Raw genomic sequence first — 22100 nt, forward strand, 5'->3', positions numbered from 1 at the left:
GGATCCTGTTCCAAGCTGGCCAGAACCTCTGAGAACCAGTTGCAGGGGAGTAACAGCAGGAGAGAGGGCAAGCCCTCAACTCCTGCCTGTAGGCTCCCAGCGGCATCTGGTGGGCCACTGTGCAGAACAGTATGCTGGACTAGAAGGGCTGCCTTGGCCCTGATCCAGCAGGGCTGTTCTTATGTTCTTATGTTAACCCTGAACAGCACTCTTCTAGAAGCTGGAGATACAGTGGGATATGTTGTTACAAATCCTACTTGATATCCTGTATTCCTAAAAGTCACTTAGAAAACTGCTTGAGATGCATAGGGATGCCTTTACTGTCTATTACAGAACTGCCCTGAGCCATTTTTGGAAGGGCTGTATATCAATCAATCAATCAAATAAATAAATATTGACAGCTCTGTTTCATCTCTGGCAACCTTTAAAAAGGCCTGAAGACGCATTTATTCACCCAGGCTTTTCATTAGATTTATAGTTTTGAAGTTTTTAATACTGGTCTTTAAATGTTTTTAATGTGTTAAATGATTTTAATTGTAAACCGCCCAGAGACACAAGTTTTGGGCGGTATAGAAATATTGTAAGTAAGTAAATAAATAAATTTACTTAGAGAGAGACTGGTTCTCTGAGATTGGTGTGCCATATTTATCTATAGCACTGGTGTGACGTTACGCTGGTGTGATGGCATGTTTAATAACAGTAAACTGGCACAGTAGTCAAAGCAGCTAATCTTAAGCATTTATTTTACTGTCTCGACAAGTAACACATTGATATATTCAGTGCACTAAAATTGTATTGCTCTCTTTACCAGCAATGAGAAAATTTCTATACATACTCAGTAGAGTATGTATAGAGATTTTTTTTCATTGCTGGTTATTACATGTTCTTAAACCTGTGTGTTAGATTGTAAGTTAGACTTCTCGGTGTTTGTGTGGAAAATTGATGTTCTGAGGCTGTGAACTTCAGTGTCGGAGCTACTATGCATGTACATAATATGAGGGACTGTTCAGAGCTGCTCTTGCTCTGAACAAGAGCTGGGAAAGATCTTTTATACAAACACATGCGTCTCAAGTGTACATGGATCTGGTAGATCAAGGTCAGTGCCTAATACCTCCTGCATATTTCATTGCAGTAATTTGTGTTAATCTCTCCTGTTTAGATACTAATGACTGCAACCCCCACCCTTGGTAAGTACTCAAATTATTCTTTTTCCAAAATATTCTAATACAATGATTGTTTACATGGCAGTCTTCTGGCCTCTTTATCCCTCGACTCTAAATGATCGTGCTGATTATACCAAATGAACTTCCTGTATCTATTTGCCAACTAGTTGCTCTATGCCAGTGTCTGTGCTCCTATGGAGTCTGGTTTCTGCTCAACAATGGTAATATGAGATTTGTAGTGGCAAAGGATTCATGAAGACAAGTCAGCCCTAAAGAAAAAATGCTTGAGTAATCCTACTAAAGCCAGTATGTGTATTCAGTTCTGAGTATTTGTTATCTCTAAGAATGGTAAGGGGAAATAAGACAGATGCAAACTGGAAAAACATAATAATGTTGGCAGTAATTTAATATTGACATGGCACGAATGCATGAAAGTCTACTCATAGAATATTTCAAGAGCAATTAATGTATCCCAAAGATTTCTGTGTCCATTTTGCCTAATCATAACATTCTAAGAGCTGAAATGTTCATAAGAACAGCCCTGCCCCAAGGCCCGTCTAGTCCAGCATCCTGTTTCACACAGTGGCCTACCAGAGGCTGCTGAAAGCCTTCAGGAAAGAGTTGGCATGCCCTCTCTCCTGCTGTTACTCCCCTGCAACTGGTACTCAGAGGCATCCTGCCTCCAACGCTGGAGGTGGCCCACAGCCCTCCAACTAGTAGCCGTGCATTGATAGACCTCTCCTCCATGAAGTTATCCAAACCCCTCTTTAAAGTCATCCAGGTTGTTGGCTGTCACCACAACTTGTGGCAGAGAATTCCACAAGAATCATCTACTTAAACCTCAGAATCATCTACTTAAACGCCATTTGTTAGTGCAAACCCTTCACAGTTTCCAACTATGGAGGGGTTTTGCACCATTTAAAATGTAGTATCTCTCTCGCATACACCCACACCCATTTCTAGCTATCTAAACAGTGTGCTGTAGATGCCCCATACCAGAAGTATTTCTGCAATTCAGAATGAACTCCTTTGACCTTCAGCTGGCTTCAGACTCCTACCAAGTTAACTTACCTGACCTGATAAATGCTTCCCAGCAGCTTAGTATGAGTGCTTCATTCCTAAGTATGAAGAGGAACCTGTTGGAATAGAGCTGTTTCACACATTAGGGGAAATGGGTCCTGTGTTTCCACAGCATGCCCACTGCATCTTTCTGTAGCACTTGCAGAGGTAACATGTCCATGTAGGCATGTTTGGTAATGTGCTTGGAAGGAAGCCATGATTTGATAAAGGCTCCGTCCAGGCACATATTTTGCAGCGTTGGCATACACATTATTTGCCTTATCAAAAAATACATCTTTTCAAACAGCAGTAATAAATTGACATACGGCACAGGTTCTCAAAGTTAGGGCTGCAGATGTTATTGGACTGCAGCTCCCATAATCCCCCAGCCACCAAGGCTCTGGCTCTGATTGCTGCTGCTCTAATATCCAGCAAAGATGGGCCAGAGAGCAAACTCTGTCCAATCTTGAAGCTCAGGCATGTTGGTATGGGTAAAAGCAGTCCTTAATATAGTGGTTTTAAAAGCTTTAAAGGTTAATACCAGCACTTTAAGTTGAGCCTGGAAATGAATAGGTAGTGTGTTGTAGAAACAAGAACTCTTTCTGTAACCTCGAGAAGCCTGTAAGAAATCGTCTTGGTCCTTCTTACACAAGCCTACCCTCTGCAGGATTCCACTTATAGTTATGGAAAATTCTGATGTCCCAGACCCTTGAAATTAAAGGGGGTAGTAGCAGGATCCATATCCTATCTCTTTTTAGTTTTTATCATTCTCCAGAATCTCAGAAACCTGCTGTTCTTTACAGTTTGAACAATGTAGTTCTCCCACTTACCTCTTGCCCTTGTCCTGCAATATAAAATATCTGAATGGGTGGGGTATGGGGGGTGGGGGGTGGGGGCGGTGTGTGTGTGTGATGAGATGTGTTCCCCGCCTCAGGTGGCTGGAGAGTGTGTAGTTTGTTGCAGCTTAGTATGATTGCTTTCAAAACTTCTCTGCAGTCCTGAGCACTTGAAACTTGATACTCTTGTGTAAAGTAAACCCAGATTTCATGCAAGCAGCTAGGTCAAGCAAACACCAGTTGACCTTGCATTGTATATTCATTTCTCAAGCTACATCTTCTGTACTTAAAACATCCAAAATACCATATTAACTATTTCTGTAGTCTTCTGAAATACATCCCCAAGATGCACATTCTCTCGACTCTAATAGAATATGTGGAGTTTACATAAAAACTGCTGTTCTCAAATAGTATCCTTGACGTGCGGCTTCTGTTAATGGGAACAGACCTCTCCTCTGTACCACTGGAGACTTTAATTAACAATGTTTAATTGGAGAAGTTAAGACAATGGAGATGGTTTATTAAATAGGCATGCATTATGAATTAACTAAGCCCTTTGAATTCTGTATTGTTGAATAGTGAGAGAATGCTTGTGAGTACAAATAAAAGAAATTTGCATTTGAACAGGCTATTATGAGCAAGAGCCAAAGTTCTTATCTTCTAGCTTGTGAAGCTATCCTGACAGCCTTCATTGCAATGATAGGTTTATTATTTTTACAGTTACAATGGAGGCATCTGCGTAGATGGCGTGAATTGGTTTCGCTGTGAATGCGCGCCTGGATTTGCTGGTCCAGACTGCAGAATTAGTAAGTACCTGTATAGGGAAAGGACTGAGAGGGTCATGCTGTTGACCTAAAGCCTTTGTCGCATCTACCCTTTGACTTTCCATGCATTAAGCTTGGGTCAGCTGGATCCCAAATAATGAAGCAGAAGCTAACTGAATTATTCATAGATGCTGATCCTTACCTTGTAAAGAATGGTGATCTTTTTTGTTGACTATCCCTTTCTACATTTGACAAATGCAACTAAAATGACTTGATTTAAATTGTACTTAAGCTATACACTCTATTCTCTAAGCAGCCTTTTAGTGAAGTGTTTGTTTTTATTTTAAATGTTTGTATTCCTCTCCTCCAATACTGCTTGGGGCAGCTTGCAGACAATAGAACTAATAAAACAATATAAAATTAATAAAGTTCAGTTAAAGACAGGACCCAATTTAAACTAGATTTACAAATTAAAAACCTACTAGAAACAAAACTTATTTAGTATATTTACATACCACCCCATACCAAAAAAAAAAGTCCCTGGGAGGTTTACAATATAAATAAAAACAAAAGGTTTTATTCTCTACAAGGTGGGTCTCTTTAAGTGTTTCTTAAAACCCTCAGGGAAGGGAGCATGGTGAAGCTCATCCAAGAGGCACCACAACTGAAAAGGCCATTGCCCGAGATGGACAACTGCCATCTCAGGCAGTGGTGGGGCCATGAACAGAGGCTGAGATGGACAACAGAGGGCCCTGGCAGGTTAATATGGGCAGATGCGGTCCAACAGATACTTTGGGCCCAAGCTAAGCATTTTGGCATGTTGATGATGTCAAGTTCCTTTAAGATAATTTGCTACTTAAATTAATATTTGTATAGAGCTAGTATCTTAAACTAGTATTCACACATTTCACACCTTTCGTATTCTAAATCTTTCTTGCCACCTTGAAACAAATAATGAATCTGGAGTTAAGGTTATTTTAGGTGGCCAGCTCTCTTCTTAAGCAGCTCATTGGCTAATAGTCCAGGAGTCCAGATGACATTTCATTAATAGCCCTGAGGTGCCCTGATGGGGGAAGCCATCCAGAATCTTATCGGATGGTAGGTACTCGACTAACAGGAGAGGTTGTGAGAGTATAGGGTGACTGTGTGTGTTTGTGTTTGAGGAGAGGGAGGCAAATACAGGCAGGTTGTGGGGGTGTGTGTGTGCGTTAAGACATACATTGATGGGAATAAAGAAGCTAAGCAGAGAACTGAAGAACCTTGGAGTGTAAGCTTTTCTTTCTGAGGATTTGATGTAACCTGCTCAGAGTGCTCTGTCGTACCCATAAGTATGGAGGCTTATAATTGAGGCACAATAAGCCTACAGTGATCTCTCCTCTAAATAAAGCCAGAATCTAGGTAGCACTACATTCCTGGAACTTCTTAACACTCAAAAATGGGAGCGGGCAGAACAGTATGCATGTGATATCATAAGCAGCAGCTCCTACAATAATTGTGCATGTGAAATGGTATAACCTATCTCCTGAGTCTTTGGGATGGTAAAGCAAGCTTGCTTGCTTGCTTTTGTTGAAATGAGTGCCTTGTTTCTCTGGGATGCTCGGAATTATTGCTAGGCCATTGGGAGATAAATGTTAGAATCTGGTTAAAGCCGGCACAAGGAAAATGTGAACACAATGATAGAGGTGCTTTAAGGCAGGTACAAAAGTGGCATGTGATGGTGGTTGACAGTTGTATGTTTTTAAATGGAAGTGTGGATCACCTGCACAGATACAGTTCTTTAAAATTAAAAGTTATCTTTCTGGACTGTGGAAATATGGCACTCTGTTGTCCTATCCAGAATTCAAACTCAATAGAAGACTGAGTCTTCTATTTGTTAAGAGCAGAGTCCTTGTCTTGGCTTAATTGATAGAGGCATAAGCCCTTTAAACCCAGGTTTGAGGAAAGAATCCCTGGGATAAGTCCCACTGGAGGCATATTGCCTACACCTCTACACCAGGTGTAGAATGTTCCCCTTGAGCCCATTCTGAACAGAATCTGAACTCCAATAGAGTTTGGTCCAGCTCCTGATGGACTCTCTACAAACCAGTCCAATGCCCTGAGCCTTTCCTTTCCAAAGCAAACTTGCCCTCACAAAAGCCAGGAGATGGGGAGGGTGTGTGGGCAGGATTGGCAGGGGGTTAACAAGTAACAGCCTTTTGGACATTTTTAAAATGCCTTGGTGCTTCTGAAGATACTCAGGGGCATCCATTGCCACTGCAATGTATAGGAGTTGTTTCCAGTACCTTAACACCCTTTTAGAAGAATGCGCTTACTTGGGTCTGGCAGAAAGCTACCTGCTTGGTCTTTCGGAGCATTTCCAGAACTTTCTTTTTGGAAAGAAGCTTTCTCTGAGAGCACTTGGGGGGAAAGGGAGCTAATCATGAGGCTGTCAGGGAGTGGGGTTTCTCTCCTGTCATGAATCTAGTCCCAAGGGGGCACAAAAGGCAAATAGTGAGACTTGTAGCCAGACCAGTTCAAATTTGAATACTGTGTTTATTCAGAGTGCTTTATACTAATATGCATATGCTGACTTGAGGATACTGCTGCTTCCAAGTTGGCTTTGTAAAGAATAGATAAAATAGAATTGGAGGGAAGAAGGTGCATGGACATTGGGGTTTGGTGCAAATGAGTAAGCCACAAGAGGGCTTAGAATTGAGACCTGGGCAAGAACGTTAAAAGCCCTACTTGTTCTGGTCCCAGGGAGCTCTTGCTGGCTGACATCCTAGTCTAAGATCCTTCTCTTGGCACTGTCCAATTGTGTAAATCTTCTAAGCTTACACTTTTTTTCAGGGTGCCAAAATGTGGATACCAGTTGTATTGGTTACCCATTTTGATTTTTCTGGTTGCCACATGTGCAAATCAGCAGAACTGAACCCCAAGTGTGTCTCTGGTTTGCTGATACCAATCTTGAAGAAAACAAGTGCTCAGTGGAATTCTTCTGAGAAGAAACAAACATGATAGCCTCCAAATCCAGAGATGGTTTAGTTGCACTAAACTCCCACAAGCACCCATTGGACGAGTTTACCCATGGCTAAAATAGGCACCATTGTTTTCTCTGGATGAGGGCCAATTATAACTTAACCACTTCTTGACCTTTTTGGTCAGGACCTTTTTGGACCTTTTTGGTCAGGTGTTAGTGTGGCATAAGATTAATGGTTGGGGTCAAAACATAACTTCATGTGCTCATGCTGCATAGCTCTGGCTAATCATTTATCCTAATAACCAAAGAATAAAAATGTTTCGCAAGATAAGGAAAATATTGGCCAGTACTCAACAGCTCTTAAGGTTTTTCTTAATTGCACAAATCCTATTTAAAATTTTAATGTTTTTGATGAAGCAGCAGGAGTTTCTCAAAATGGGATAATCCAGTCTTCAGTTTCTCAAATTCTAGATGTGATTCTTCCTCCACACAAGCATTAGACAGCTGTTGACACCAATTATGTAGATGTAGTAAAACTGGAGAATTTTCAGTCATTCATTTAGCTAACACCGCAAATAAGAATGACTGAGCCAATTTGACACAAAATCCAGGGGCAGTAGCTGACTAGTTAGCAACAAAGTTGGGGATCTTACGGGCAAAATTGTACCTAGGAACTGGGTTGCGATTTCTGTCCAGTCTTGATAACACCAGATGGCCTTAAGCTCACGTGCCCACTCTCAGGTTTGGTTTAGTCTGTAGAATTAATAAAAGTCTATTTCACAGATTGTAAGGTTCAGTCCATGTGCGTTAAGTCCCATCAATAGCAGTTGATAAAGTTGAGGTCTGGTTGGACTGGATTGCAGCCAAAATTTGCACATTGAGTGTTAGAGAAAACTGTATTTGGTTGTGTTCCTTTCCAGATATTGATGAATGCCAGTCGTCCCCTTGTGCATATGGGTCTACTTGTGTTGATGAAATAAATGGATACAGGTGCACTTGCCCTCCTGGACGAGCTGGAACTAGATGCCAAGAAGGTACCTTAAAACTTTAACTTAGCTGTAAGCTGAATTTCATATTCTTTTGGCTCAAAGCCATAATTAGGTTGAAACCTCTCACCTTTTTTCCCCTCCCCCAAGTGATAGGATTTGGAAAATCTTGCTGGCTTAAAGGGACTTCCTTTCCCCATGGCAGTAGATGGGATCAAGAATGCAACAACTGCCACTGTGTGGATGGCCGCATTGACTGCACCAAGGTAGTTATGACTCACATGCTGTGTTTGCACTTAAATCTCCCTGACTTTATTCCTATGTGATTTACTTCTATAGCATCCCTTCACACAACTCGGTTGAGGATGAACCGCTCCTCCCATCCCAGTGCATGATGGAGTCAAAATATTGCGGCTTGCACTGAATAAAGAGTAGGAATAATGCTATACTTAAAGTGTGTTCTACCCAACTATTTCTGTTGGAGAGAACTTTACTTCAGTTTGAATGTGTATGATGATCACAGCTTGAGTCAGTTTTTAATAATAGGCTGCCTTAAATGTATACGAGGTCAAAATCCTTAATCCACAGGCATGGTCAATCAGAACCTCCTAGGTGGGTGAAAAGGATCTGTTTAGATTCTTTAGCTAAAGTCTTAAGGGGAAAGGAGTCTTTCCTCTAGACTTATGACCACTGACTTGAGGCTGACAGGCAGCATGTGAGTGGTCAGTAGGTGCCCTCTGTTGAGAGTGGAAAGTGTACCGTTTGTGCTTCCATGTTGAGGCATTGCTGTCAGATGCATGCTCTTTTTCAGTTGTGTAAGAAACCCTGTTCATGTCCCATCCTAATTAAGATTTGCTAGGGAGTTCAGTCTTTTTACAGCCAAAAAGGCTGCATAACGGGCAGTGCTACTTAAAAGTAGGGGGAGGTGTTTCTCTCTGCTTAGAGTCGAGTGGTATTTTGAGCAGAGCATTCTTAGTGTAAAGAGATTGCTGTTTGGACTAAAAACTAATGGTAGAAACTGACTGCTACAATCTCCTTTGTATCATAGCTAACCACTGTACACTGAAACTTGTATTGAATCCTAGGTTTGGTGTGGGAAGAAATCCTGTCTGTTTACCAAACATGTGGACCATGCTAGCTACCAATGCCCCAGAGGTCAAGAATGCCAAGAAAACATGTATATCAAATGTTTCCAACCACCTTGTGCTGATTGGGGAGAATGCAGTGAATCGGAACCTCTGCCTGCCAACATCAAGTGCCCCCCCAATTCAGATTACTTGGATAATAGCTGTGCCAGAATTACTCTTATTTTTAACAGAGACAAAGTACCCCAGGTAAGAATTTTAACTCTTAACATTTTGACAGCTCAAAACAGTATCTTGTGTGTGACTCCAGGCATCTTGCTTGCAGAACTCTAACTTGCAGTATTACAATATTTGTACTGTCCCTGTGTTAAGGTAGCTGCAGTGGGGCTGCTGAAAGAACCTTTCCTTCTCCCCACTGAGAGAGAGAGTGCTTCTCCTAATTATGGGTATGCCTTTCTGGGCTGTGCAGCTGCCGCCCTCCAGCTGTTGTTGGACTACAGCTCTCATAGTGCTTGGCCATTGGCCACTGTGCTTGGGGATGATGGGAGTTGTAGTCTAACAGCTGGAGGGATGATGTGCAGCTCTGCTTTACACGCTCTCTCTAATGTGGGAGAAACGTTGATATTCTTCATACAATGTAGAAAATATTTGGGGGGAGAATGTTCTCTTCTTGCTGCATTCTTGGGGTGTCCTTATCTACTGCCCATGCAGTCTTGAGAACCTGAAGTGCTTTTGGTCTGGGAGGGTTTCATTTTGTCTAGATGCCTCCTTACATTGATGTACTAGGCTGTGTGTATTGTAAACATACACAGGACTGGTTGTGCCACTGTGCGTATTGTCCCAGCATCTGTACTGGGAAGAAAGTTTAAATGTTCTCTGCTGGCGGAGGATGGCATCTCATGTGGCTTATCCTTCTCACGTGTCCCAGGAGGCAGGACTATGCAAATTAACAGACGTTTTAATAGCCTGGGAAGGAGAACCACACCCAGTTCTTAGTCTTGCATCCTGCCCCAGAGACAACCTTTTCTTTCCTAGCCAGACTTTTCTCTTCTCTCTTTTTTCTAACCATCTATCTATCTTATTTTTCTATACCTTCTCCACTGTCTCTTCATCTTTGTTACAAAAACAAAACAAAAGCCTTCCTCTTATCTCCTTCCCCTATCTCGGCCCAGATGACCAAGAGGATCCGAAAAGTTCTTCTGAAAGGAAAGCAGACTCTGTCCTTTTCTCCCCTGAGGAGACCTCATCAGACAGCAGTGACCACCTGCTCGATGTCCACCAGCCCGTCAATGGCCACAAAGTCCTTGCAGGTGCATTTACAGGGAGAGGGCGGACCAGATCCCAAGGAAGGTCCATTGGGCACACCCACTCCAGGACTTCGGCCCAGATTCAACGGGCCTTCCCCGTTGGCCCTAACAGGCCCCTCCACGCCACCATCGCAGCCTCTTAGTGCTCTGGTTGGAGTACAGGGCCCCACTCCACCCGCCATGCAGCCTCCAAAATGTCTCCTCAGGGCTCAAGTAATTCTGGTGGTACTGCATTGGCCATGGCAACCGTGGTTTTCAGAAAAACTACATCTTGCCGTCAAGGGTCCCCAGTTCCTTCTGGTGACTCTGGACGGTCTTCAAAACAGCCCAAACCTCCAGAATCCAGCATGGTTCAAGCTTGCCGCCAGGCGACTGAGTGAAACATCCTGAAATGCCATGGATATGCACATAATGTACTAGAAACTATTCTTGCATCCAGAAGAGATTCCACAAGCCGCACTTACCAGTCCACCTTGAGAGTTTTCCCCCATTGGTGTCGATGTCAGAAATTCTCCGGAGGACTGTGGCCTGCCTAAAAGCTCGGTTGCTTTCAAGATGGTCTAGATAAAGGCCTAAAGGCCAACATGCCGAAGCATCAGACAGCATCTCTTGCAAATCATCCTCTATCCACACCTTAAATGCTTCCTCAGGGGCGCCATGCTCCTGTCACCCCCTACTGTATGCAGATTTCCAACCAGGGATTTACATAAAGTTTTACGAATGCTACATAAGGCGCCCTTTGAGCTCATTCACTCGATACCCCTACACCTTCTGCCTTTTTAGATTGGCCATCACACCGGCCAGACATGTGTCAGAATTGCGAGCACTGTCTGCCAATCCAAACTTTTGCTTTTTTTTTTTTTTTGCCAGGCTTACTTCATCTGATTTCTGATCCTTCCTCCCTAAGGTAGATTCTGTGCTTCACCACTCTCAAGATATAGTTTTCCCATCTTTCTTCCTGAAGCCCATCCACTCTTTGGGGAAAACCTGGCATAAGTTTGATGTGCGACGCAGTCTGAAAGTGTACCTCTCTTGTACAGCTTCCTTCTGTTCCACTGATGATTAGTTTCCTTCCTGCCTGTCTTGATGGGACAGAATGTTTTCACCTCTACCATCACCAGGGACTTTTACACACAGCAGGCTTTACACTGGTTTACTGGGAGACTTTACTGTGAACTCAAAGTAGTCCCAAAAAACCAATGCAAATAGTGGATTTTTTTTACCCCGGATATAAATTGGGCTACACTCTAACACACAGTGAAATCCCTGAATTGTGTGTGAAGTGCTCCCCATTAACTCGCAGGTTACTTCGGGGTAAATCCGGCCAATATGTGAACCCACGCCCTCCATTCCGGAGGAGATAAAGGGCTTTAAAAGCCCCATGTGTGAAACTTCCCAGTGAGTTAAGACCTATATTGTGTTGGCATATACAGTGCAAATCCTTAGGCTGCCTCTCCACATCACAGTGCACTTGACGAGATCAGCAGCCACATCAGCTGCATTTACTACTAACTCTCCACTCTCAGAAATCTGTCGAGCAACCACTTGGGCTTCTCTGTCCACATTCACTCAGCATTACAAGCTCGATTTACATCATTCTATTCAAGCAGCCTTCGGTAGACGTGTCCTCCAATACGTTCTTCTGCCCCCGTAGATTTTGACGCTCCCACCAAGTGTTCTTAGCTGTGGCATGTCCCACATGAGATGTCCTCATCCAGCAGCAAAGAAAGGAGCATTGGTTACTCAGCGTGAAGACTTCTTCTTGCTGCTGAACTTGAGGACATCTCGATCCACTTGTCTGGACATCTACACCTACTGGCGTGTCTTATCTCTTTCTGTGATTTCTCTTTGTACCTTTGTACTTGGCTACTACGAACTGAGTGGGGTTCTCATTCCCAGGCTATCAAAGAGTCTATTAATTTGCATAGACCTGCCTCCTGGAGCATGTGGGGAAGGATAACCCACATCAGATGTCCTCAAATCCAGCAGCAAGAAGAAACCTTCATGGTGCGTAACCAGTGCTCCTTTTCTGAACATGTTTATTTATTAAAAATGAAACTTCTCATTTTCACATTGTGAAATGGTGAACTTGCATGTATGCATACATACCCCACTCCTCCAGAATACTACTGCTTGGGGCAGCATACAACATTATTAAAATAGATACACTATAAATGAACAAAAATAAAATAAATTTAAGACCAGGCTAAAATTACATTTAAAAGCTTCAAATTAAACATAAGTAAACAAGTTCTAGTAAGAACTAATCAGCCTACTTTCTTTCACTGTCTACATCTGGACTAAATTTGGTGCAAATCGAGGTCCAGAAATTAGATTCTTGGACCTCAAATGTTCATGTGTCCGCCATCTTGGATCAGGGTGGATGTCATCATTACAAACTGCACCACTGAGGTGTCCCTATTTGTCACTCACTACAGCTGTCCCAAATTTGGTTCAAATCAGATAGCTCAGGTTAGTGCACTTCTGCCTCAAAAGTGTATGCATCTGCCATCTTGGATGGGGTGGATGACATCCTCACAAACTATGCTGTTGAGGTGTCCCTACAACTCTACCCGATTTGGTTCATATTGGTCCAGGCGTTGTGAAGTTGATAGTGGTAGACACACGGACACACACAGAATGCCAGGCGATCTTATAAGCCTACTGGAAAGTAGGCTAGAAAGCTAAAAACTAAGGAACCTATCAGATATGAGCAGTGGATAAAACATGTAAAGGTCTATCTCAAAATATGTTGTGTTTAAAAAACACTGAGGGAGGGAACCTGATAAAGCCCTTCAGGGACGGTGTTTCAAAGTCAAGGAGCCACAACCAAAAAGTCCCTTTCTCTAGTCCTCGCCAATTGGATCTCCATTGGTGGCGAGGCCATGAGCACAAAGGGATACCTTGGAAGCTGCCATATACTGAGTCAGACCATTGGTCCAGCTAGCTCAATATTGTCTACACCAGGCCTGCTCAACTTCGGCCCTTCTGCAGATGTTGGCCTACAACTCCCATAATCCCTGGCTATTGGCCACTGTGACTGGGGATTATTTATTTATTTATTTATTTATTTATTTATTAGTTTGTTCATTCGATTTCCAGACCACCCGTACAGAATAGCTCAGGGCAGTTCTAGTTCAATTATGGGAGTTCTAGTTCAAAAACAGCTGGGGGGCCTAGGTTGAGCAAGCCTGGTCTCCACAAACTGGCAGTGGCTTCTCCAAGGTTGCAGGAAGGAATCTCTCTCAGCCATGTCTTGGATATGCCAGAGAGGCAACTTGGAACCGATATGCTCTAATCCCCTAAGGGGAATATCTTGCTGTGCTCACATGTAGTCTCCCATTCATAATGCATCCAGGGTGGACCCAGCTTAGCTAAGGGGACAAGTCATGCATGCTACCCCAAGACCAGTTTATGTTGCATGCACATAAATTGCACAACTGTGCAAATTGTACAAAAGATATACAAGAGAGAGCCCACTGGGGGAAATGAGTTTATTCTTGTGTAACATTTGCACAGTTTTTGCATTTGTGCCATTAGCAAAGTTGTGCAACTTGTGTGCATGCAACATTACTGAAATACAGTGCTGAGGAAAGGTTTGTGTACCCCTGAGTAGAATAATGGGAATCATGCTGCAAGGCCTTACCATGATACCCTGAAAAATGCATGAATTAAGCAATGCTGTGTTTCTTGAGACACAATAATGGACAAACTGGTAACAATGAGACTAATTTGGGATCAGTATGTGAGATAGTAAGTGAACCTGTATTGTCGATAGCACAGTTAATAGTCTAATCACAATCAGATGCCTGACTAATTGGGTAACAAGTAAACCATCCTGAAGAGGAAAGCTGCACGATTGAGTTTGGGCATCCTGTCCTATATAAAGGCCTGCACCATGACAGTCGATGGGAACTCATCATGCCACGATCAAAAGAAATTCCAGAGAACCTATGATAGAGTGGTTGATATTCTGTCTGAAAAGGGTTCCAAGGTCATTTCTAAGCATTTGAGGCTCTATTCATGCACTGTCAGTCTACAAATGGAAAAATGTGAAATCTACAGTTGTACTGCCAAGAGTGACCCAGAAGCTTGTGCACAAAGTACCCCAGACTGATCTGCAGGCCTCTCTCCCTGCAGCTGATGTGAGGGTTCATGTGTCAACCATCAAAACACTGCCTTCCAAAGGAAGAACCTCATCCCAACTATCAAATGTGGTACTGGAGACATCATGGTTTGGGGCTGCATTGCTGCATCAGGACCTGGACAGCTTGCCATCATTATTGAAGCCACGAATTCAGCTGCATATCAGAAAATTCTAGAGGACAATGTCAGGCCATCTGTCTATGAGCTGAAGCTGAGCTGAAAGTGGGTCTTGCAACAAGGCAGTGGCTCTGAGCATTCGAGTAAGCTTACCACAGAATGGCTGAAGAGATTTCATATTTTGGAGTGGCCAAGTCAAAGTCCCAAGCTAAACCCTATTGAAATGTTGTGGCAAGACCTGAAGCAAGGTGTTCATGCAAGGAAGCCCACAAATGTCACAGAGCTGAAGCAGTTTTGTATAGAAGGATGGGCCAAGATGCCCCTAAGCCAATGTGAGAGACTGATCACCAGTTACAGGAAATGTTTAGTTGCAGTTATTGCTGCTCAGAGGTGCCACCAGTTACTGAATGCAGGGTTCACATTCTTTTTAACATGTGGATGTTTGTTGTTGACTTTCTGTTGAGTGAATATTCAAACCTTTCCCCTTTTGCCTGAGTTCCTTATTCATTGGGGTTGCCTTTCTCTCTTATTGGGATTTAGCTTAGGATCTAATCATGTTTTGAATAATTGTGCTAACATATGGACCGTCCTGGAGAGGTTCACAAAACTTTTCTCAGTGCTGTACCCTTGCACAGTATGTCAACCAATGCATTGTTGACTGTACACGCACTAATATGTTTCAGTAGACAGTTTTGAATAATACGAATAATAAGTGGTGTTAAGTAACAACATAGAGCTGACAGTGATGGAAGAACAGGAGTTCTTCTTTGAAGATTTTAAGTGCAGGTGCTTCAGAACTATGTTAATGATAATAATAATAACCCCACACTTGATCATTTTTACTGTGTGTATAATCAGCTTTTCAATCCAATACTTGCATTTCCCGCAATCTTAAAAACACACATGCTTTTGGACCCAATATATAACAAGAGCAACCTGCAGAACAACAAAATGTTAGGCAGCATCTCTACTGTGGATTTTTCTAGACAAGCAGTGGGGTCTTCCCTGTGTGGCCATTCTCCCTACTTTGTTTGTTTTGTTTGTTTGTTTAAATTTTTATACCGCCCTTCCAAAAGGCTTCAGTTGAAAAGAAAATGCAACAAGCCTGCAGGGCCAACACAGCTTTAGGCAGACTTGGAGTTCTAAACCATAGAACCTGGGTTGCCTCATCTCTGCTTTCCATTTTCCACCCCAAGTAACACCACACTTCCCTGCACAGAGAATCTGTGGAGGGCATTGGCTTTGCTCATGAATTCACAAGACAAACACTTAAGCGACGTGTTGTAACAGACAGTCTATGTTCCATTAGGGGTGTGCATGGTCTGGAGTCAGTTCCATGCCTCATCTCTTCCCCCCCCCCCCCACCCAAATGCACACACAGAAATCATACTGCGAAGTCAGGAACAGTGTATTGAAGTGGAATGAAGAATCCTGGGAAGTGAATCTCGTTCTGCTGTGATGTGATGAATATCGGCTCTTTGATTATCTCACCTCCTAGCTAGGGAAAGATGCTTCATTGGGATACAAGAGAACCAGTGTGACAGTGCTGAATATAAAATGGTGCTAACATTTCTAGACACCCCTCTCTGTACTCAAGTGTCATGTGGTATTGGACCACTATAAAAGAGACCTCCTCTTACTTTGCTAATTCCAATGCAGCTTGTGACATGTGTTCTGAATTTAGTGTCTAATTTTTGTTCCCTGTTTTAAAAGAGGGTGATCTTCTTATTTCGCACAGGGCACTACTGTGGAAAACATTTGCTCTGAAATCAGATACCTCCCAGCCACGAAGTCTGTTTCTGCTGACAGAATGTTGCTAGTGTTGTGTGATCTATCATACTCCATAGAGAATGCAGTGGAAGTTGCTATTGTAAGTCTTTGATTCTCTCTCTCTCTCTTTCACACACACACAAACACTTACAGAGGTCTATGGGGAATAGGCAATCTTGAGCAATGAAAGCATTTTGCTCCTTGTTTCTAATAACTGTTTTAACTTCTTTTTCCCCCTTTAAGTTGGGGGAGATGCACTTTCCACATTGAGGGTCCAAAGCATTGAGGGTCCAAAGGGGTGGGGATGTAATTTAAATTGATCAAACATTTCCCAGAAACATTGGGTTAGCGAACACACACTTAATGAAACAAAATGCCTCAATAGTTCTATTTGGAAAGCAGAAAGTGTTTATAGGATCAGCTAATGTCTGGAGAAGGAGGTGGCAGCTGCAATCCATTTTTCATACCCAGGGGAGAAGTTTTCACATCAGAAGGCGATAGTACTGTCCCGATTAGCCTAGCTAGGAATCCTTTTGCTCATATACTGTAGCTGAAGCATGCCCTGAGCTATGATGCAAACAGGAGGACATGTGCACAGTTAAATATAACAGATTATATCATTAGTGCAAACACCTAGCCAGATAGTATCTCGAAAGCCTCCAAATCATGGCTAAGTTTAGCTCGCTGGTGTAAGTAACGCGGAAGTCCGTTGCGTGTAACTTACTATGCAGTCATACGCTGTAATGGGTGGGGTTCAGGAGCCTAATGTAATATTTTCATACTGGCTTCCAACCAGCCTCCTATTTTAGCACCGAAGTGAGCTGCTTAAATTATCTGGCTTAAGGCTAGTCACCGAAATAATGGCTAGTACAAAAAAGGACCTTGTTGTAAACCTAAGATTCCTGTCTGTCTTCTGATTCCAGTCTTTCATCTCGCATCAAGGTGAGACAGATAACAGCCTCATTCAAAATGCTGCCAATACTATAGTAAATGCCATTACAAAGCGGCAGAACAGCACAGTTATGTTGGCGGTGACCGAAGTCAAAATAGAAACCATGGCAGTTGGGAATCCTTCATCAGGTAAGTTTGCTGCTATAATGTTCTGCCCTACCTTTCTACAAGATCTGCAAAGCTACTTATAATGGCAAGGTTGGTCTCTAAAACACCAACATGCAAAAACAATATAAAATTTCAAAACCCATCCCAATTAACCATTTAAAACAGCAATGTATAAAGCACTGTGAAACCAAAACAAATAGCAGCAGTAAACTGAAATCTTGTCCCTGTATTGCCTTACCTGCTGAAAATTGATCCTCCAAGATGCTTTCATCCTGAGTGGGGCAACCATGCAAGCACTTGTATTGTTCTTAAATTACTTTCTTTCCCCTGCCCCCATCAGGATCAGAGCAGTTGGAGGAGATGTTTTCAGTCGGAAAGTGGTACACACAGAACAGAGCTCCTTGACTTTTTTCACCCCTATTCCTGCTGGTCTTCTACCTCCGATTGCAGCCTCAGGGTGGGTGGCTGTGTTAAAGAGGGAAAGAATTGAAGTCCTCATAAAGAATTGCAGAAATATATTAATTAGGGATGTGCACAAATTGATTTTTTTTTTTAACCCAAATCGAGCCAGCTAGCACAGGGGTGATTTATTTTGTCCACAAATCTCCCGAAACAGCTCGATTCGGGTACAAATAGTTTTGTACCCAAATCAGTTCGTACAGACAGAAGGCACAGGACATGATTCTCTCAGCAGCAGGAATTCTCTTTTTTCCTGTCAGGAAAGCAGGAACAAAATGCAGAGAATCCACTCCAGGCAGCAAGCATGCAAGGCAAAGCAAATCTCCTCTGCCTCACTCGCTCTCTGTTTCTTCTCCCACAAGGCAGAATGGTGGCTGGCTGCCTCCTTAAGTACACTTGAAAAATCTCTCCTTCAAACTCCCCCTACCCTTGTCCCTTCTTTGTCCCTTCTCCTAGCCAATGTGGTGTCAGTCACCCCTGGCAACACAATATTTTAATGGAAATGAGCCAATCTGGAACCAGGGGGGATCGCCAGCCGGTCATCGTACACTGTAAGTCACCAATCTGAACCTTGTGAGGGCAGGAATCTCAAAAATTCTTCTTGACACAAAATGGAGACAGCAAGAGAAACTGCCACAAAATGGAGGTCTGGATCTACAAATTTTTCATGTCTGAAATCTGGGCAATTTGTTTTGTACCCGAATCTGGCTAGTTAGCACAGGGGCAACTTGTTTTGTCCACAAATCACCCAAAACTGGTAGATTTGGGTACACATCTTTTTGTACCCGAATTGATTCGCACATCCCTAATATTGATTTGCTTCTGCCTTTAAATGAAACAAGGAGCAGGATAAAATCTTAGCCCATCAGAACTATGCGATTGAAAAGAGCAACCTCAAAACATATTATTTCAAGATTGCTAGCCTAATATGGCCAGCTGTGGTAATTGAAATACTAACCAACTTTGTAGCTACCATAGAACGTGCACCCCTTTCCCCCTCCCCTTTTAAAATAATGGTTTGCTTTTCATGGCTGTATGAACTGTTCTGTTGAGTAGCAATATGTAGATACTCTTAACCTAATCTGTAGAAGAGAATGTGGAAGCAAGTTTTTCATTTGCTACTTCAAATCAAATTGTCTTAGAAGCAAGGCACAAATGTGATGGTTGGTGAAGTTAGGGAGTTCCTTGGTGGGTTGCCATTTTCCACACTTTAACATGTCCCAGCAGTTGAGTAGCTTTTAAAAGTATACTCAGTTGAATGGCCCATTTGTGTATGCCTCATCACAACAGGTATTCATGGTGCTTTGTTGCACATGCTCAGCACTTTTTCTTCCTTACAGTTCACTCACTAGACTCTGGCTTGTGTCTTCTAGATTATCTGGTTCCGATCCTCTGTGCAGTGTTTAGTATTGTATGGTTAACCTGCATAATAATCTGTGTGTGGTGGACACGAAAAAGAAGAAAAGAGAGAGAGAGAAATCGTCCATCCAGAGGAGAGGCTGCAAATAACCAATTGGCGCCTCTGAATCCCATCTGGAATCCTATAGATAGACATTGCAGTCAAAAAGGAATTCATTATGAACACAAAAATTTTGTAGCCCCTCAAAAAAGAACTTACGATGGGGTAGAGGAATGTATAGAGTATGAGGAGGAAGAAGAGGAGGAGGAAGAGGAAAGAGAGGTCATGGAAATGGACAGATTCCTCTCTCACAAACTCTCCAAGACTTTGTCGATAAAGACAGTGGACTCATTAGAGAATAGTCCTATTAAGAAATCTCTTCAGACAACCAAAATGGACAACAGATCTGTAAAAAATGTGAACACAGTGAACCTTGAAGGTATAAGAGACTAAATCTGTGTTTGGACCATAGCTGCACTGTCTGTGTTGAACGGTGTTGGGGAAATTGGCGTCTCTGCTTTGCATCAAGGACTTAAATGTCTGGAGTCAAATGTTCATAGTTACTTTATTTTGAATAAAAAAAATTAAAATAATAAAATAAAAACTTTATTTTGTTTCTTTTAGCCTTGTATAAATTATTCAATGACTGTCAGATGACAAAGAGTAATCTTTGATAGTTGCTATTTTTGTAAATTTTACTTAGAATACACATGCTGTATGGCAGAGGAGGGAAGTTTCTATTTTCAATAATTTCATAAAGTTTATCACACAATATGCTACACTGTTTACAGAATGTGTTCTTTACCTGTTAACAACAGTGGCTTAAACACCTCCTGGTTGAGGAAGTTGCTAAACTTAAGGAGAAAAACTCACATGAAGTGTTCTCTTTTGAATCCTTACTAGACACCACTCCCTGCACTTAATTTCTGCAAGTTTGTTTTCCCCAAAAAATTTGCCTTATTTTTTTTAAACAAGAAAAAAATCTATAGAGATCTTTCAAACTGTGGTTGGAAAAAGTGGCCTTTTTAATTTTAATGTCGATTTGTTCTAATTACCTTAGGATTGCAGTATTGAAGCACGTGTCAAGTGCCTTGAAATTTAAACTTTTTTTCTATAGCAACTGTCAAAGACTGCCGTGCCCATCCACGTTTACCACAAGAGGATGTGTGGCATCCTCAGCCTGACACAGTTTCTTTTCCAATTGTGCAAGTGCATTTTTGTAAATATGTACATATTTAAATGAATCACTTCTGTATATTTGAGTTAATAACTTAAAATATTTTTGATCTTTTTAAAAACGTCATTCCTTTTTAATTTATGTTGCAGAAAGGGAAGTTTTATGGCAGTTTCTTTAAAAACAAAAAACAAAAAAAACACCTTATTTGGATATTATGTCCATATTAGAAAGTGATGTTAATACAATTAATGTTGGGAACCTGTTCACCTTTTGTAGCTTGCAATGTATCACCACCGTTTCACATGTAAATAGATCCGGGCTGTTTCCTCCCATTTCAAGAATGCAGAGAGTAAGTGTACTGTACAGTATAAAGAGAAGCAAGGCAATATTTTTTTTTCCTTTTGTGATGTTTATTACCTGTGGTATTGCTTTTTTGCATTTTTTTTAAAAAATACAGGTCTAATGAAGGGAACAATATTTTTCTCATTTCTTGTTTCTGTTAAGCTTATTCACTTCTTTGGCTAAAGGTTGGCAAACTCAAACTGGAACTAGACGACATGGCAGATGCAGGACTACCACCCCAATCAATCCTGCGGCCTTGTCTTTCTCCAGACAATTAGCGATTCGGAATGTGTGATGTGATGTTGCTGCATTCCTTTTCCCTGCCTCTACTCCACTTGGCTGCCACTTGTGGGGGCAGAGAAACTCTGTGTGGCAATGTATCACTAGATGTTACTGGCAGGAAGAGGGGAGAGTAAGATGAGGCACTGTTCTTTTGAGTGGCAGCCCCATGTCTGCCATAACATCTGGTTCCATCTTAGAAGATGGAATACCTCACGAGAAATGGTTATTCATGACGGAAGGCTTGTGCATTAGTTGTGGGCTTTTTAACGACTTTATTATTTCTATAAAGAGATGAGCATATCTTTCTTAATTACTGGGGAAACCTAACCCTATGTTTATCCATCATTGCAAAGAAAATTGGTGTTTCTCCCCCTCTCTCTCTCCCTCTCTCTCTCTCAACATTTTGGCCACTCAGCAATGTAAACCTGAATGTCTTTTTTTTTTTTTAAACAGTTTTTTATACACAAATGCAGGAATTGCTTTGCAGGAACTTATGTGCAGTAATTTTTGTTTGACATGTTCTTCGATAGCTTTCGAAAGAAAACTATTTATTAAAGCATTTTATAACAATGTTTGCAGTGGACATTTTTTTCTTACTCCGCTCGAATTCAGAACTAATTCTTTCAAAATGGTTAGAAACTACAATCCCCCTTTCCAATCCCATGAGCACTCTAATTTTTCCAATGCAAATATTTCATTTCTGCTGTCTTCTAAAACAAAAAATGATGTCCCTTACTTTGCATATCAGTTTGTCTATCACACGTTTATACCGCCCCATATACAGATCCCTGGGTAGTTAGGTCAAGTAGCTTGCTTTTCAAATGTTTCCTACATATCTAGTGTCCTGGCCTCAGTGGTAATCCATGAAATCAGTTTGGAAGGACAACTGTTTTTAAGAGGGTTTTTTTGGCAAAATTCATGGGCTCTCAATCCAAGCCCCAAATACACTTGCATGCAAAGATGCTTGTCACTGTCAATCAATCCAATCCTTTGAAAAACTGGCTTGTCTTTATTCATTGGATATATAGGAAGAGTGGATTTTCCCTTCCCAAAATACAGGTGGGAGTAGGGAGGAGATTCTAACTTTTGTTGCTGATTGAGAGCTGAGGCTGGCACATATGTTTCCCCCTTAAACTAACCCTTCCATGTTCAAATGTCCTGTGATGTTCCAATACCAACTCCAGCAGCCT

General features: G+C 41.9%; 1 protein-coding gene across 4 annotated transcripts in view; it reads left to right on the plus strand.

Annotated features, from left to right (window-relative positions):
• The window catches only part of JAG2 (jagged canonical Notch ligand 2), a 154439-nt gene extending 132957 nt beyond the window's left edge, over positions 1 to 21482 (plus strand). For all 4 annotated transcript variants that reach the window (XM_053280624.1, XM_053280634.1, XM_053280606.1 and 1 more), the window contains 8 exons: positions 1160 to 1187; positions 3779 to 3864; positions 7702 to 7815; positions 7918 to 8033; positions 8853 to 9101; positions 16161 to 16292; positions 17116 to 17272; positions 19084 to 21482. In XM_053280624.1, the coding sequence (XP_053136599.1) occupies positions 1160 to 1187; positions 3779 to 3864; positions 7702 to 7815; positions 7918 to 8033; positions 8853 to 9101; positions 16161 to 16292; positions 17116 to 17272; positions 19084 to 19562 (1361 nt within the window). In that variant the 3' untranslated portion in view covers positions 19563 to 21482. The remainder of the gene's footprint in view (positions 1 to 1159; positions 1188 to 3778; positions 3865 to 7701; positions 7816 to 7917; positions 8034 to 8852; positions 9102 to 16160; positions 16293 to 17115; positions 17273 to 19083) is intronic.
• The last annotated feature ends 618 nt before the right edge of the window (positions 21483 to 22100 follow it).

Source organism: Hemicordylus capensis, chromosome 1 (assembly GCF_027244095.1).
Source record: "Hemicordylus capensis ecotype Gifberg chromosome 1, rHemCap1.1.pri, whole genome shotgun sequence".
NCBI lineage: Eukaryota > Metazoa > Chordata > Lepidosauria > Squamata > Cordylidae > Hemicordylus > Hemicordylus capensis.